Source organism: Polistes fuscatus, unplaced genomic scaffold, assembly GCF_010416935.1.
Source record: "Polistes fuscatus isolate 324 unplaced genomic scaffold, CU_Pfus_HIC Scaffold8, whole genome shotgun sequence".
NCBI lineage: Eukaryota > Metazoa > Arthropoda > Insecta > Hymenoptera > Vespidae > Polistes > Polistes fuscatus.
In genome coordinates this window covers 3,292,380-3,307,502 of record NW_025113162.1, presented here as the reverse complement: position 1 = coordinate 3,307,502, position 15,123 = coordinate 3,292,380, and the positions used below count along the sequence as shown (strand labels likewise).

At 32.8% G+C, this 15,123-nt stretch overlaps 1 protein-coding gene and 1 pseudogene across 3 annotated transcripts in view; one reads left to right on the top strand and one right to left on the bottom strand.

The window, feature by feature from the left end:
* The window catches only part of LOC122524819 (ankyrin repeat and SAM domain-containing protein 1A-like), a 62,250-nt gene that overhangs the window by 45,760 nt on the left and 1,367 nt on the right, over positions 1-15,123 (bottom strand). For 2 of the 3 annotated variants that reach the window (XM_043647288.1, XM_043647290.1), the window contains exon 2: positions 6,603-6,941. In XM_043647288.1, the coding sequence (XP_043503223.1) occupies positions 6,603-6,706 (104 nt within the window). In that variant the 5' untranslated portion in view covers positions 6,707-6,941. Of the gene's footprint in view, positions 1-6,602; positions 7,695-15,123 lie in introns of those variants that run through there. The other variant, XM_043647289.1, reaches the window with a different exon arrangement.
* On the top strand, positions 7,776-13,683 carry LOC122524938 (annotated as a pseudogene).

The following is a 15,123-nucleotide window of genomic DNA, read 5'->3' as shown; positions in this document are numbered from 1 at the left end:
GTTAATTCGAAAAAATGGAAAAAATTGCCACGTTAAATACAACTTTTTAGATCCATTCATTGTATTTCCTTTCCTCTCTTCTATCCTTTTAATATTATTTGCAAAAGAATATTATCAATTTTGTACAAAAAAAAAAAAAGAAAAGAAAAATAAACGAACTCGAAAAGATTAATATTACTTTTAATACAAATGTTTTACGATTCATAAATAAAATTATGACGAATGCAATAATTATCATTATAGTATTCTGAAAAAGAAATTTACTGTATATACGACTCTTTGTTTTTTATAATGAATAATTTAAACGTTATTCTTGAAAAAGAAAAGAACAAATTATTTATAAGATTACCTAGTTAAAATAAAATAAAAGTATGAACTGTCACATAAATTCAAATATTACGAACATTTTACGAGCTTGATTCTCTAATGAAATATTAATGTCTTCGTTCGTAGAAACCTGAAAAATGTTGCGCCTTCGTGGAAAGCACACTTTAGTAATGCCGCTGATTCTGCAACTAGAATCTTGCCGACGAAGCGACGCGACAATGTATATGTATATATTATATATATATATATGTATATGTTACATATTCCACATTGGTGAAATGCAACAGCATCTTCTATAACCTCAACCTCGACGTTGTTGAATCGTTAAAGTATATTATTCAGTTAATTTATGAAAAACCTAAGTTTTACTCAAAATAAGTAGATATTTTAAAGAAAGCATATGAAAGGAATTTTATTATACACTAAAGCTAGTAGTTTTATGAAATAACGAGATTATATATGAATTCACGAGAGGCGAGTAGTATAAGATTGAAATTTAATTTGTCTTTAAAGTCTGCTTTTCTTTCTTTAACAATGCTCGCAGTTGTTCGTTCTCATCTCTTCTTAAACTCTGGAAACCAATGTTTTGTAAGTCGAGCTGTTCTATCGGATCTAATCTACGGATAAAATTTGATACTTTAATTAATCACTTATCGTGAATTCTTACATTACCTAGGTGAAATATGTAATTCTATCTTCTTTCCTTTTTTAACAGATCAGTATAGGTATTTCATGATTTAGCTGGTTATTTTAAAAATTAATGAATTTCACATATCAACGGTAATACACACAAAATTAAAACAAAATTTTCATTAAGTATTCTAATAATAATTTAAAAGAACAATCTCTAAAATAAATGTATAAGATCGATCATACAATGAATTAATTAATCGAGCTATTTTTCTAATCGTTTGACCGTTCGATCGATGTATAATAAAAGCTATTTAGGTTGATGCACAAGGGAATACATAGTGGCACATGTTCGAGTAACGACAAAGTATACTCTTTTAGTTATTAATATCACTTTTAAAGCGGTCACTCACACCGATACATCTATCCCACTATACAACCATAGAAACCTACAAGTGATATTCGTTTATAAACGTTACTGTAATTACGTCCCCTATGTAAAACATTAACTAAATATTTAAAGACCCTCATCGATGTCGGGAAGTTCTTTAAATACATCGATGTAACTTTGGAACAACCCCTGTAAACAGGCGACTCTCTGCGAAACACAAAATCAACGTCGACTATACGTGACGAGAGTCAAACAAACGATAAACGCATTGGCCAAAAGAGAGAGAGAGAGAGAGAGAGAAAAAGAGAAAAGGGAAGGGTAGGTGGGCACTCATACGCGAAAAGTGGCGCATCCACGTTGCGATTAGCATCGCAAAATATTTCTCGTTTCCCTTCCGGATGCAAGTTGCGAGGGGTCGGCGCTTTCGCACGGGGTGCGGTATTTTATATTACTTTTCTCTGATCTCGAGTCGGAGTTAGAGGAGGATGAGAAGGAGGAGGAAGAGAAGGGTAAAAGTGCCAAGTACGATATAGAGCAACGACAACATGGCCTGGAGTAGGAGCAACGCTTGGTACTGAAAATGGAGCGAGATAGAAGTAAAGAAAGATAGAAAGAGAGAGAGAGAGAGAAGTCACACAGGGGTGAAGGGATGAAGGAGTGATAGCTTTGCCAGAAAATCGCCGCAGGCACGCTTTGTAGTTATGGACAAGTTGCACCACCCAAAGACAAGCACGAGAGGCAATTTGTTAAAAAGTAGGAACGCTTTTGTCATATAACACATTTTGAATTAACCATTCTTTTCTTTTCTCTTCATTGGTCTATCTTCTATAGCCACTTGAATGCATTATGGTCAAGTACAAAAAAAAATAAACGCATGGAAACAATAAAGACATATAAAAGTTTCATTATACATATTAAGCAAATATAAAAAACGATATAAGTAACTATTTTCTTATTTTGGCCAAGAACGTTAAAAAAAAATGTATTTTAGTTTAAACAATACTTTTTAATATTTTACTCGAAGTAAATCTTCTAAAAAAGAGAAAAAATAATTTTAAGAGTACGATTTAAATTTAATGATAAAAAAAAATGCTAAACACACAATCAGTGCATGAACGAAAAGATAAACGAAAACTAAACCGTAGGAATGTAATAAAAGTGTTGATTTTTTGCGTCTCGCTAAATCATTTACTGTTGTATTCCCAGAGTGTGATCGATTAATGGACAAAAAAAGACTGCGCTTGGAGTTCCAACGTAATTGTCCACGCTTCGATTCGATCGAATCTTCGTTTGCGATGTTAAATGATACAAAACACGTTAATAATTCTCTAAGACAAACAATTTCAAATGGAAATGTTATACTTCGATAATAAAATATAAATATAAAAAGAAAACGGCATAAAAAGAAAAACCGATAAAGGAATTAATACAGCGGAAGTAATACGAAATAAGTATTTTTTCCTCTAGCTCGTTCCTACGTGCGTACTCGGGTTAAAAGGAACGAGCACTTATCGTCGACCTTAAAACGCGCCGATCCACGTGCATGCACACAGAAGACTCACTTAAGAGAATAAGAGAGAGAAAGAGAGAGAACGAATTCTTGGCGGCGCGATGAGTAGCCCTAGCATGACTTAATTAATGCGAAACGTGGGGTTAGCACCATCGACAAAGTCGTCTTTGTCGTTGAGGGTAATAGTAAGAAAGAGAGAGAGAGAGAGAAGTGAAATGGTGGGAGGTAGCTCCCGGGACTGGGTCAATAAAGACGGTGTTTCGACTAATTGCGCGAGCGCTACTTACTCGATGGAGAAACAAAACGATCGACGATCCGAGACCAAGTAATTAGATGAAATGAAGAGCGCCCCGATCGAATTTATTTTCGAGTTCGTTCAATACTTAATCGAGGAAACGTGATTTTTTATACTCTCCTTACTATAATATCCGAATTGAATCAATATTTATTCGCGTAAACAAATCATGGACTTTCAAAATTGTTGATTTTTCACGATTAACATGATTTTGGAAATTTGCGTATCCTCTCAATAATAAAACATGGGTTAAACAGTTTTAATTGCAAATTTTTTAACTAATTTCTAAATTCTCTTCATTTTTATCATTTGCAAATATATATATACCTAATATATGAGAAGTGATATATAAATCTTTTCATTTATTTTGGACAAAATTAGTGAAATTATTAAAATAAAAATATGAATAACTCGTTTCCGGGCTGGTCGCGTTTCAACTGGGATAAAAAAGAGAGAAGGAAAGAGAAAGAGAGAGATGGAAAAAACCGATATAACATAATTTAATTCGTCACGCGTCAAATCAACGCGGTGTAATACATCATTATAACGTAAAAGTTTTTAATGAAAAGCACGCTTTTTAAACAACTCCCGCATAGCTCATTTGTCGAGCGGTGATTTGGTATCGTTTGAAAGACCGATTATTCTACGCGATCATCTCACTCGTGGAACGTGATTCATCGCACAAAAGGTTATAATCGGTAACATTGTTCCAAATTGAAAATTTACCAGAGCGAAAATCGTAAAAATTGCTCTTTAGAATTTCGCGCGATACATTTCGAACCAATTATTCGTTTAACGTTTATTCCGATTTTTATTAACAAATATATATTCAAGTAACCGTATATCGAGATCATTTTATTCGATTTAATTGTTTATCCTTAGCTTGCGCAAAAAGGAAAGGATTCGTTTTTTTTTTCTTTTCTTTTTTTTTTCTTCAGAGAGCTACGATATAATTCTCGGTCTCTCTTTTTCTTTTCCTATTATTTTCTTCCCGATCGAACAGATATTCTTATCGTTTCCTCAATATACCTCCATTCTAAGCTACAACAAAAAGCTCTTTCGCTGATCGTCGATGTCAAAAAAAGAATTTCACGATATCCACAAAGAACATATAAAACTCTGATATCCGCTTTAATGTGACGTAATATAACGCGTAACGATAGTGAACGCTATTACGATGATAGTAATAGAATTGGAAACACGTCGTTTCACAGCGAGAGAGGACAAAAAATTTAACGTCATTTACGTAACACGAATAAACCGCGTTAAGCTGGCTCGTCTATGTGAATCGAAATGTTCCTAGCGTGCATCTCATCCTTCTCTCTTTTTTTCCTTTTTCTTTTTGTAATCTCAAAACGATGTAGCAACGTTACAAAATGACCCGTTCTCCTTTCTCCTTTTAGAATCTATCGCAACCCCGAGTTAACGTTATCATCGACCCTTGAAAATAAATAGCTTGAACGCAGGAATAGGCTCTATTTATCTGACGCCAAGAATAGAAAACGTAGTAGACTCGATGAACTTTTCACGGCACGAGTACTTAGACACGTGCATATATCTTGTTATATATAATATATTAGCATCATTAGTTTTTACAATAAACAACATTTTTTCTTCTAATTATTCGTGCAATCGAAAGAGAATAAGAATAATTAACCCGTGCAAACGTCACTTCTGTATAATGAATTAAAAATAATTGTGAGGAAAAAAATAAAAAAACAAAACAAACGGACAAATTTTAATGCATAGAAATTAATTTCTGTTTTTGTAGAGAAATATTATTTGCCGGTTTCGTCGATTAAGATTAAAAAAAGTCGAAAGGTAAATCCTAACGCACACAAAGATATAATCTAACAACAAAAGTTAAGATAATGAAGTTCTAAGATCATACGTTGTAACCAGTGTGTTTATCCACTATCGGACAAACATCTCCGTGCATCGTCATACTGAATGCGCTTAGGGTGATTCATGGTCACGGTGAAATCACGAATAGACACGTCGAAGAACGATCGAGAAGAAAAGAAAAAAAAATCGTCGATCCAAATATACATATATTGCTAGCCTTTCGAATGCATCGGACGAGGAGAATGAACAAGCAGTCCTCTTCCTCGTTAACGAACAAAATTCATTCGATTTATCATAGAAAAAACCGTGGAAAACATGATAAATTATCGTAAACATTGAGATATTATCAAAGCAGAAGATTATTTCTTATCGCTACAATAACGTAATAAAAAACATTTTCCTATCGTCTAAGATAAATAAACATAGTTTGTATACGTTATTTTAAAAAATAATACTAGTACATAATCGAAGTTATTATCTATCATACTTAATTAATAAGATATCCTTTAATAGAAAAATATAAAAAAAAAAACAAAAAAGATAAAACATATATAATCATAATGAGATAATTTAACATAGTCAAACACGAATAACGTTTCCGATATAGTTTTACTTAACGTTTTTAAATGAATAATTAATAAGATACCAGATAACGATGAAATTTGTCATCTGCAACAAGATAATATAAATATTATACATTTAAATCAACGATGCTTGTATATAAAAAATGCAAATGCAATGATCAATATTCGGATCTACGATATCTTAAAATTATTTTCGTTCGAGGTGTGAGTCAAACTAATAACTAAGTCGAAAGAATCGCAAGAGAAAAGCGGGACGGCGATCGGTATCTTGTAGGACGCACAAACGACGGAAGCGGATCCTCCGTGAAAGCTCTTACGAAAGCAGCGGATTAATTGAAAGAACGGCGCGCGATCAATCGAGCGTGGGTAAACCTATCGTGCAAAAGGGAGAGAAGCGGTCTCCCGACCAGAGAGAAAGAGAGAGATAGAAAGACAGCATACAGAGAGATAGGGGAGAGAGAGAGAGAGAAAGAGAAAGAGAGAAAGCAAGAGGGAGATAGTATCTCGAATCATTGAAAACGCTATAACCTAACCTCAATTTTCGAACTCATTATCGCACCGAGGTCTTTCCTATAAAAACTACTACAGGAAATGCACATTTCCGTATTGTTAATATTACAAAAAAAAATAATAACTAACGAAATAGATAAATAACGATTAATCAAATTTTCTCGCGACACTTAAAGGAAGACATAGAAAGAGATAGATAGAGAGACATTTAAATGGATGGATGGCAGAGTAAAAGATAGAGTATAGAATTGGTAGGGAGAGAGAAAGAGAAAGATAGAGAGAGAGATAGAAAGAGAAAGATTGCTCTCTCGTCCTGTCTAAAGGACGACTCGTTATGATTTCTCTTTCTATCTTGCGTTGCAATGAATTGACAGAGAAAATGATCTTTGCTGATATGAAAAAAATGGTTAAAATAATCAAACGAAGAGGAAAAATATGTTAGACGAGGATACGAGGGGAGTAGGTCGAGGGAGAAAAAAGACCGAAAGTGTCTGGCACGGTGACACCCACCTTGCCAGTGGACCACTCCTCTTGGCTCTTTGTACGAGTATTTTCTCGACCACGGTGACGTTTCCGTTCCTCGCTGCCTCGAGCAGCTCATGTTCCTTCCCCATGTTCCATTTACACCGTGATCGGTCCTCGATATTCGACCGCGCACTTGTCAATTTCTGTTTTTACTACGATTTCTCGAGTTTCATTGATCCAGCGTGGCCATCTTGCCAAAGTGACTGACGCGCCTTTATGCGGCCAACGCTTGAAGCGTTATCGCCGCCGACGGCCGCGAACGCGCGACGAACGACTCTTAAATAACGTGGGTGCGAGCGAGAGCGTTGTCCTCTTGGTATACGACTGAAAAAGAAAGAGAAAGAACGAGAGCGCGTAAAGGAGAATGACTCAGGTTACGATCTTATCCGAGTTCTCCCGAACGAACACGAACGTTTAAGACAGCTGTTATACCATTATCGAATCGTTTTCTTTGGACAAGAATTAAATTTGTCTTAAGAAGTGTTTTATTTTTTATCTTTATATATTGTTAATTTCTACATTTTGTCAACAAGTTTTGATGACACACGATGCAGTTCATTGTATTTGGGTCTCCTTTTATAATCTTATCATTATTAATAATTAGTGAATAAACTGAAGAGGCAAACACAACCTAATCAATCTGTGGTAAGTACAATTTTTAAAATTCGAAGGTTCATTATGCTTTCTATTTTCAAATAATATGCGATTCTTTGATTCAATTTATGCATTTACCACCAAGACAAAATTTCTCTAGTTTATTTTTCTTTTTATTTTGTTTCTTAATACTTGGAAAGCACTTTGGGAACTATTATTTCTAGCATATTTTCTTGTCTGCGTATATCTTATTAGGATTATATATTATCATATATCCTTATAAAAATCAATTGAAAATTTAATAAAATCTTCCTCCAAATGCTTTAATATAGATGTTATAAAAAGCTTTCATATATTATAGAAAGCTTGCTAATGATTTGTTCATAAAACATATAAGATAGAATAAATAAGTTCTAATGGTAAAGTCAAGACCGATGATAATACACTATATGAAACTAATAAAAGTGTAATATGAAACTCAAAGCTTACTATACTATTCTTCCTTTCCTATACGTAACTGTTAATAAAAGTAAATGTTATATCGTAGTTGGTACGATATCTGTAATGGTTACTATCTTAATTGTAAGACGTAAATGATTTTATCTTTAAATACATTTTATGTAATCGCTGGATAATATTTGTCTTGTTGCAGTTAGTACGATAAAATTAAATAGATTATATCACATAACCATAAGAAACAAATGATCTTACTTTAGAAACATCTTATATCTGTTTGGAAAATAATCATATTTTTAAATAAATCTTCATAGTTATAAGTCTGAATGCGTTGCCTGCTTTTTTATATGTGTATTTTGAGTATCGCTCCTTCGCAGAACGTCCATCGTATTAATCTTATAATAACAATGTGCTAATCGACTTATAACAAATTCCGCTCTATTAAACTACTATGAAACTACTAACTATTAAAACTTGCTGTATCAACTATGCATGTATTTTAATTGTGTAGTTATATATAAATAACGATTATAAGCATTAAAATATAAAAAAGCTATCTAATAAGTATAAACACAGTGACATTGATATAGTATTACAATTAAATATATTTTTTCGATATTTTTTTTTTACTTTACTTTTTGTATTGTTCTTTTCTTATTAATTTTCATATAAGACATCTTACACTTTTCTCATTATATAAAATCTGTTATATTATTTATCAATATGTTATATTAATGTCTTGATAAAAAAATAAATAATATTTTTAATAGAGGAGAATAACATATATAATTTTACAAATAGTAAAGAAATTTCGATATCGTTATTGAATAATCTAAAAAATGAAGCATTAAAAAAAAGGATAACGTTAACTCCTGCAAGTAACTATACAATAAATATTTCTGATATACCACCTATCGTTTCTTTCCTTATCTTTCAAGTTCATACTTATCTATATAATGTAACACTTTCCTATGACAAATTAAATCTTAATAAAAAGCTTTTTAAGCAGATTTTTATTTGGATCTAACATTGGTTTATTATCATTGCACCAAAGAAACAGAAATTGACATTTTTTATCAGAAATGATAATTTCCGAAATGTCGAAGCTCTGCTGGCAATTGTTCTTTATTCCGAAGAAGGTGAGTGTATAAATAAATATGATTAATCGATATACAAATTAATAAGTAAAAATTAATATTTAAGCTATTTAAATATCCTTCGATTGATTTTACAAATTTCGATGTAAAATAAATCATTTGTTCGTAACATTCGATTTAAATTTACTTAATATTTGACACCATTGTTTTAATAAAATATCTCATCACGCGTACGCGAATTATATTCAATATTTAAACGATTTAACTGCACGCGTTGTTTTAATAGAATTCATCTCTTTTTAAATGAATGAAAAAGAAAAATAGAAACATTGCATGAAAGAGAAAGAGAGAGAAATGATTTTCAAGAATCTCTGTTACATCGTTCAACAATTTATCGATTGCAAACCCTTTCCATAATCCGATAGCGGTGTGTAGAATAATGTACTCGTATACTCGCAAAAAACAAAAAGCATGACAAAAAACCATAGTATCAAAAGAGAGCCTCGAAATACGAGAAAACGTAAGTATATAATACGTTGTAGGTTTTTCACGAACAAATCCACATCGACACCCGCAAATCTCGGCAGCAATGCTCGTAAAGTTCGATCCAGCAGAGAACAGATATCTCTCTGTTTTTCTCTCTCTCTCTCTCTCTCTCTCTCTCTCTCTCCTTCCCTCCCCTTTCCCTCCTTTTCTCCTATCAACTTCCTTTCTTTTTCTCTCGTTTTCTATCATTGTTGTTATTCACAGCACCAGTACCAGGCGGCCGTGAATTCGAATTCGAGGCAGCGTCATTTCCAAAACTATGCGTAAGCGATTCGATCTTTAGCATAGAATTCCAGAGAGCCCATTTACAATCCACCAGCAATTAAAAGATGTAGACAAAATATGATGCTATATCCAGAGATACATCGCTTGTACCTAATTAAACAGGACTTACTCCGTGGAAAGTTACTTCAATACCATTATCAGCATACTCACTGTCACTGATATTCTGCATAATGGTGAAAAGGTACATCTTCATCGAGAAAATATAACGATAAGAATAAAAATATTTTATTATTGATTCGATGACCCTATTATCCCTCACTCCCCTTATATCGTCATTCGCACAAGACGCGTTCCTTCTTTAAGGAGAATAAAATTGTTTATTCTTTGTTAATCGATAAATCAACTCTGGATTAATAGAAGAAATATTGATTTATTTTGATTTTTTTATATTTTTATTTTTATTTTCTTTTTGTTTTTTTTTTATTATCAGATACCACGACAGACCTTGGGTTTAAGCTCCTGACGAGTCAACAACATTTATTATGGCACTGGGACCATTTACACGGCTATAGCTACCTATGAAAAGGATTCTTCGGCTTACGTACCATTTTTTCACTTATGGATTCAACTATCTTCTCTATCCTGAATATGGTCGTTTTTTAAGTATGTTACTATGCTACTCAAAAGAGATGTGAGCTTTAATAATTCAATTATTATTTTATTGCTTACAATTAGAGTTATCAAGGATATAACATTTAATTCAAGTTCAAAATTATTCATATTTCATTTTATTTTACAGATAACACGTTATCGAAGGTGTTGTGCAGTATAACGCTTTTAATTGGTCTCTTATGCATTTTCCAAGGACATCGTTGTTACCAAATGGATTTAGTCGTACATACAACATTTTTTGGTGGCTTGATCACTTACATTATAGTTAAATACTTCGCATCTTTCGAAATTACAAGTAAATAATATTATTTATAATTGTTAATTTACAATTAACAAATTCATGTATGATCCTTGGATTGATATTAATCAAATATTTTTTTCTTACAGCCAATTTTAGAATAAGTATAGGCGGAAGTTTTGTTTTGCTCTTTATCGTGGGGATTATTTTCCTCTATTTCTAAACAAATTTAACCGAGTTCATTTTTTTACTTTTTTTTAATTTCTCTGTAGCTCGATCATCTATTTCAGTATAAAAGGTAAAATAATGAATGATAAAGATAAGAAAAAATAGTCGCTTAGCTTCTATAACTAAAACAAAAATAACTAAAATAGATGTAGCTAACGGGTAAATTTTATTCAAGTGTGAAGGCAAGCATAGGCGTCTATCAGCATTCATACGAAGCGTAATAAAGTTTCGTTAAAATGAACTTCTCACATTAGTTCTACAAAAAACTGCATAGATTCTAATTCTTTAAACTCATACAACGTCATAAACTAAATATTTATTTGTTACTACATCTATATATAACCAAAAAAAGATAATAGAATATTCATTGATCCTACTCTGAGGCCTGTCGTTCGAAAAATCTGCATCCGTTTACGACAGTATTTCAATAAACCAGATATTTTATTCAAAATTTAAAAAGTGCAATCAAACAGGAGAAACTTCGTAACATATCGAAGAAAATATTTTGACTTGATAAAAAGTAGTATTGATGGGAGCGGCAGCGAGCGTAAAAGTTTGCTACGCGCTCTCTTCCCATTTGATCGTTTTTAATACTAAAGTAAAAGAGAGTAAGAGAAAGAGAAAATAAGGGTGGAGGTTGTATGAGGTGGAGTGAGGGTTGGCCAGCAGGCCGAAGTTAGTCCGAGTTTGGCGAAGGGATGAAACGTAGAGACTTCGTGTCTCTCCCTTTTTCGGGGGTAGCTTCTATCAATGTTGTCCGTTCATGTGGAAACTTTCGGCTGCTGAATCCCCCTCGGTGCAGGGAGTAGAAGCGGAGCGACATCCGCGTTGCCTCCCACCTTTCTCACTATAACACGAGGACGAGGATGAACACATCCCCCTTCCCACCCTTCCATTCCGTGCACGCGCGCGCGTACTTTTCTGCGCGCACAATGAGCCTTCGTCCACTCTCTCATTCTCATTCTTTTTCTCTTTCCTTTTATCTCTGTCATATTGCCTTCCAATTCCAAATCCCACAGAATGATCTAACCAGCTTGGAAGATTTGCATTTACCTAATTGTGTTCCCTCCGTATTTGCTTAGTACCAAGACCTATTTAGATTACCCGCTTTTAGTAGGCACAACCCTATGTCGAGTCCGTCTTGATTCTTTCTCGAAATCCTAGAAAATGGTCTATTGTTCTTTATTTTCTTTTTATATTATTTGTATTATTTTCTTAAAGTGGATGCAAAATTTTATGAGTCCGCGAATCAATAGAATCATCTCAATCCATACGTTATTATTTTTGAACGAATGAGATAAACTAAGAATTCACATTATCATTCTCACGTGCTCCTCTTTTACAGAATTTCTGTATTTTTTGGAAGACGATCAGTAGTTGTTCTGGATGGAGTATTGGACCATTGCGCTTTCGCTCGTAATTGTTATACATGGCTTTTGTCCTATTACTCTGACGTGTGTTTTTCTCAGAAGATTTATAGTTGTCTTATCGATTGCTTATTTTGTAGACTCAATTTTGATGTATATTATTATTAACGTCGTCAGACGCATGATTGTACCTGAATTCAGGTTTCGTTGCAAGGGTAATATTTTTGTTCAATTTTTTTATTTATCTATCTTCGTTTGTATTTTTTCTTTCTAGATATTAGCATAATTCTATTTTGGATTCTTTTGTCCATACTTCGAATTATAAATAATGTTGCTCTAAAATTTCTTACTTCAATTGTCGACGCAACGAATTATCTTGTAACTTTACTAACGTTGAACAAGAGGACAACGTCATTGATCGGTAACACACTTAAAAATGCATGTGTATTAGTATATCTAAGACCTACGTGTATTTTAAAATTAGGACTTTTCTATTATTTGTTCTGTATGTCATTTTATTTCTGAGAGAGTAATTTTTGTTTAGTTTGTTTTTTTTTCTATACGTTACTTAGAAGGATAGTTATAATAATTTTTTCACATTTATATAATATTTGTAAAAAAATTGATCGATGATTCTCTTTAATGTTTTATGTTTAAAAAAAATTAAGAATTATGAGATTGTTCATTTTTATTGATTAGCAACTGCTTTTATATTTTTTAATTTTCTTTAAGTTTCTTAATAACGCGAAATATAATATTATATCACTTACCTTTCAACTTGATATTGAAAGCTTAATACTTCAGTATTGAACGATCGTTGTACAAAATACACCATTGTATTTCGCGTTATATTCATACCAAAAAGATGTATAAATGTATATATTTAAGTTATTAACGCGTACTTACTTAGATGTACGTTTTTTTAACTTAACAATCTTCTCTTTCTTGTTTTTAATATATTAGTGCACGCGTGTGTGTTTGCTCTCTATATGTGTATTTAGTGCGATTATGTGGGTAAAGAATGTGACTCTGTTAAGATTAAAATGAAATAACATTTATTGGAATTGAGACAGCGACAGCTAACAATGGTTCTAATTTCCTACTACTTACAATCTTAAAGGTAATCACAGCAACAATATTATCTCATTATTCACAACACTTACATTGGATTACGGTCGTATTAATATATATGCATATACGTACGTAATATTTTATATACATTTTTATTATTTCTCGTTAATAAATTTGTTTATACTTATACACTGTATTCATTACTAGTATCGTTATTACAGATAAGAGAAGTGTTACGTGACCACTTCTACGTCATGTTTTTTTATATTACTTGTTGATAATCGGAAGGGAAAGAAATAATAATGTTAATCGATCGGTTATTTTAAATGAAATAAATTCGAAATAATCAAGTTACCTGATGAAATATTAGATAATTTAACTCTTTTCTGTATTACAGCTATTAGACAAATTTATTTATTATAATCTGTGCAGAGAACGAGCAAACGAAAACGATTCGAGGTTTTTATCGAATACGACAAAGACGCAGAAGTGGTAACTTACAGAGCGAAATCAAAACGTACGTAGATGTCTCGAAACGATCGGTTAAATTGATAAGGGACCTTGGCTTGTAGATCTTCGAACAAGATGAGTGAACAATGAAAATTGTCTAAGTATTATAAAAAGCAACGACCAGTAAATTCTATTTGCGAATCTATGATCTGTGCTCGTTTCTGTCCCTGCTTCTTTCCTTTTTAAATTTCATTTTAATTTTGTTTTTTTGTTTCTGTTCCAAAAATATAAATTTACTAGATAATTTACATTATAGTTTCACGGTTCTTTTTTGTCCGTATTAACGTATCGTAACGTCGCGTGAAAAAGTGCTTATTGACGATCGAAAGAGAAAGAAAAGAAAAGAAAAGAAAAGAATTCGTGACTTTACGAGAAAATACTGTTCGATTCGTTTCTTCTACGCTTCTTGTACGGGACTCTCAATGGAATAGATAGGAGAAGGAAGTGAAGGAGAATGGTCGCAATGGCAATGATCGATAGAATAAACGTTATTATGATTGACATGTTAACTTTTTAACACAAACGTATAGGTATTCTTTGTGATTAATTATTGACCGTATGACAAATTGTAAGTGCTTGTTTGCTATATTTATTACAAAGTTCGATTCGTCGTAGCCCATTTTCAGACGCTTTTGGTGAGAACTCATGGCTTTGTTTCTCGGTATAGGATCGTCGACAATCGAGGGAGCTTTTCGTGCATTCGTAGGGGAGATAAAAAAAAAGAGAAAAAAGTGATAGAAGAGAGAGAGAGAGAAAGAGAGATAGATGAGGGCAGTCCGAATCGGGTTTAAAATTCGAAATAAACGCGTAGTCGGTGATTCGTCGGTGTTTTACATAGCTTCCGCATCAGATTTTGAGATCGATGGACTAATTATTCAGCGCATGGCACTCAATTAGCAAAAAAACGCGTTGTTTCATTCTGCTTTGTGCATCATTAAAAACATTTGGTCGGATCAACCACGTCGCATCCATCGTCACGAATCTCTAACGGAAGTTACAGGTGGTTGCCGGATAGGACTACATATTTATTTTTGCTCGCGCGCGCAATAGAATTTCACTTTCCCGTTGAATATTTAAACCGGACTGTGCGGTGAATTAGAAAATGCGATCTCCAATGATGGATTTCGACTTTGGTAAAAAGGAAGCTTCTTTCTTATAAAAGAACGCGCACGATTGAACTCCATGATTGTGACGTTAATTAAAACAAAATGACCCGCGCGAATTTGTTCGTCGGTGCAGAAATCAATATCGTTCCGAAATCCCTTTACGAAATTTTCTAAATTTTCCATTCGGATACGCTTCGACGATCACAAGAGAAGAACGGCGATTATCGCGCGTACAATTTCAAGCCATTGTTGTTCTTAAACATCCAAATTCATAGCGACGATCGAAATTTCATATATTTAGTTTTATTTTTTCTTCTTTATTCGTTCGTTTATCTCTTAACTACAACGTATATACAATATGCCGATGATTATCGCTAATTTACATGTCTACGATCT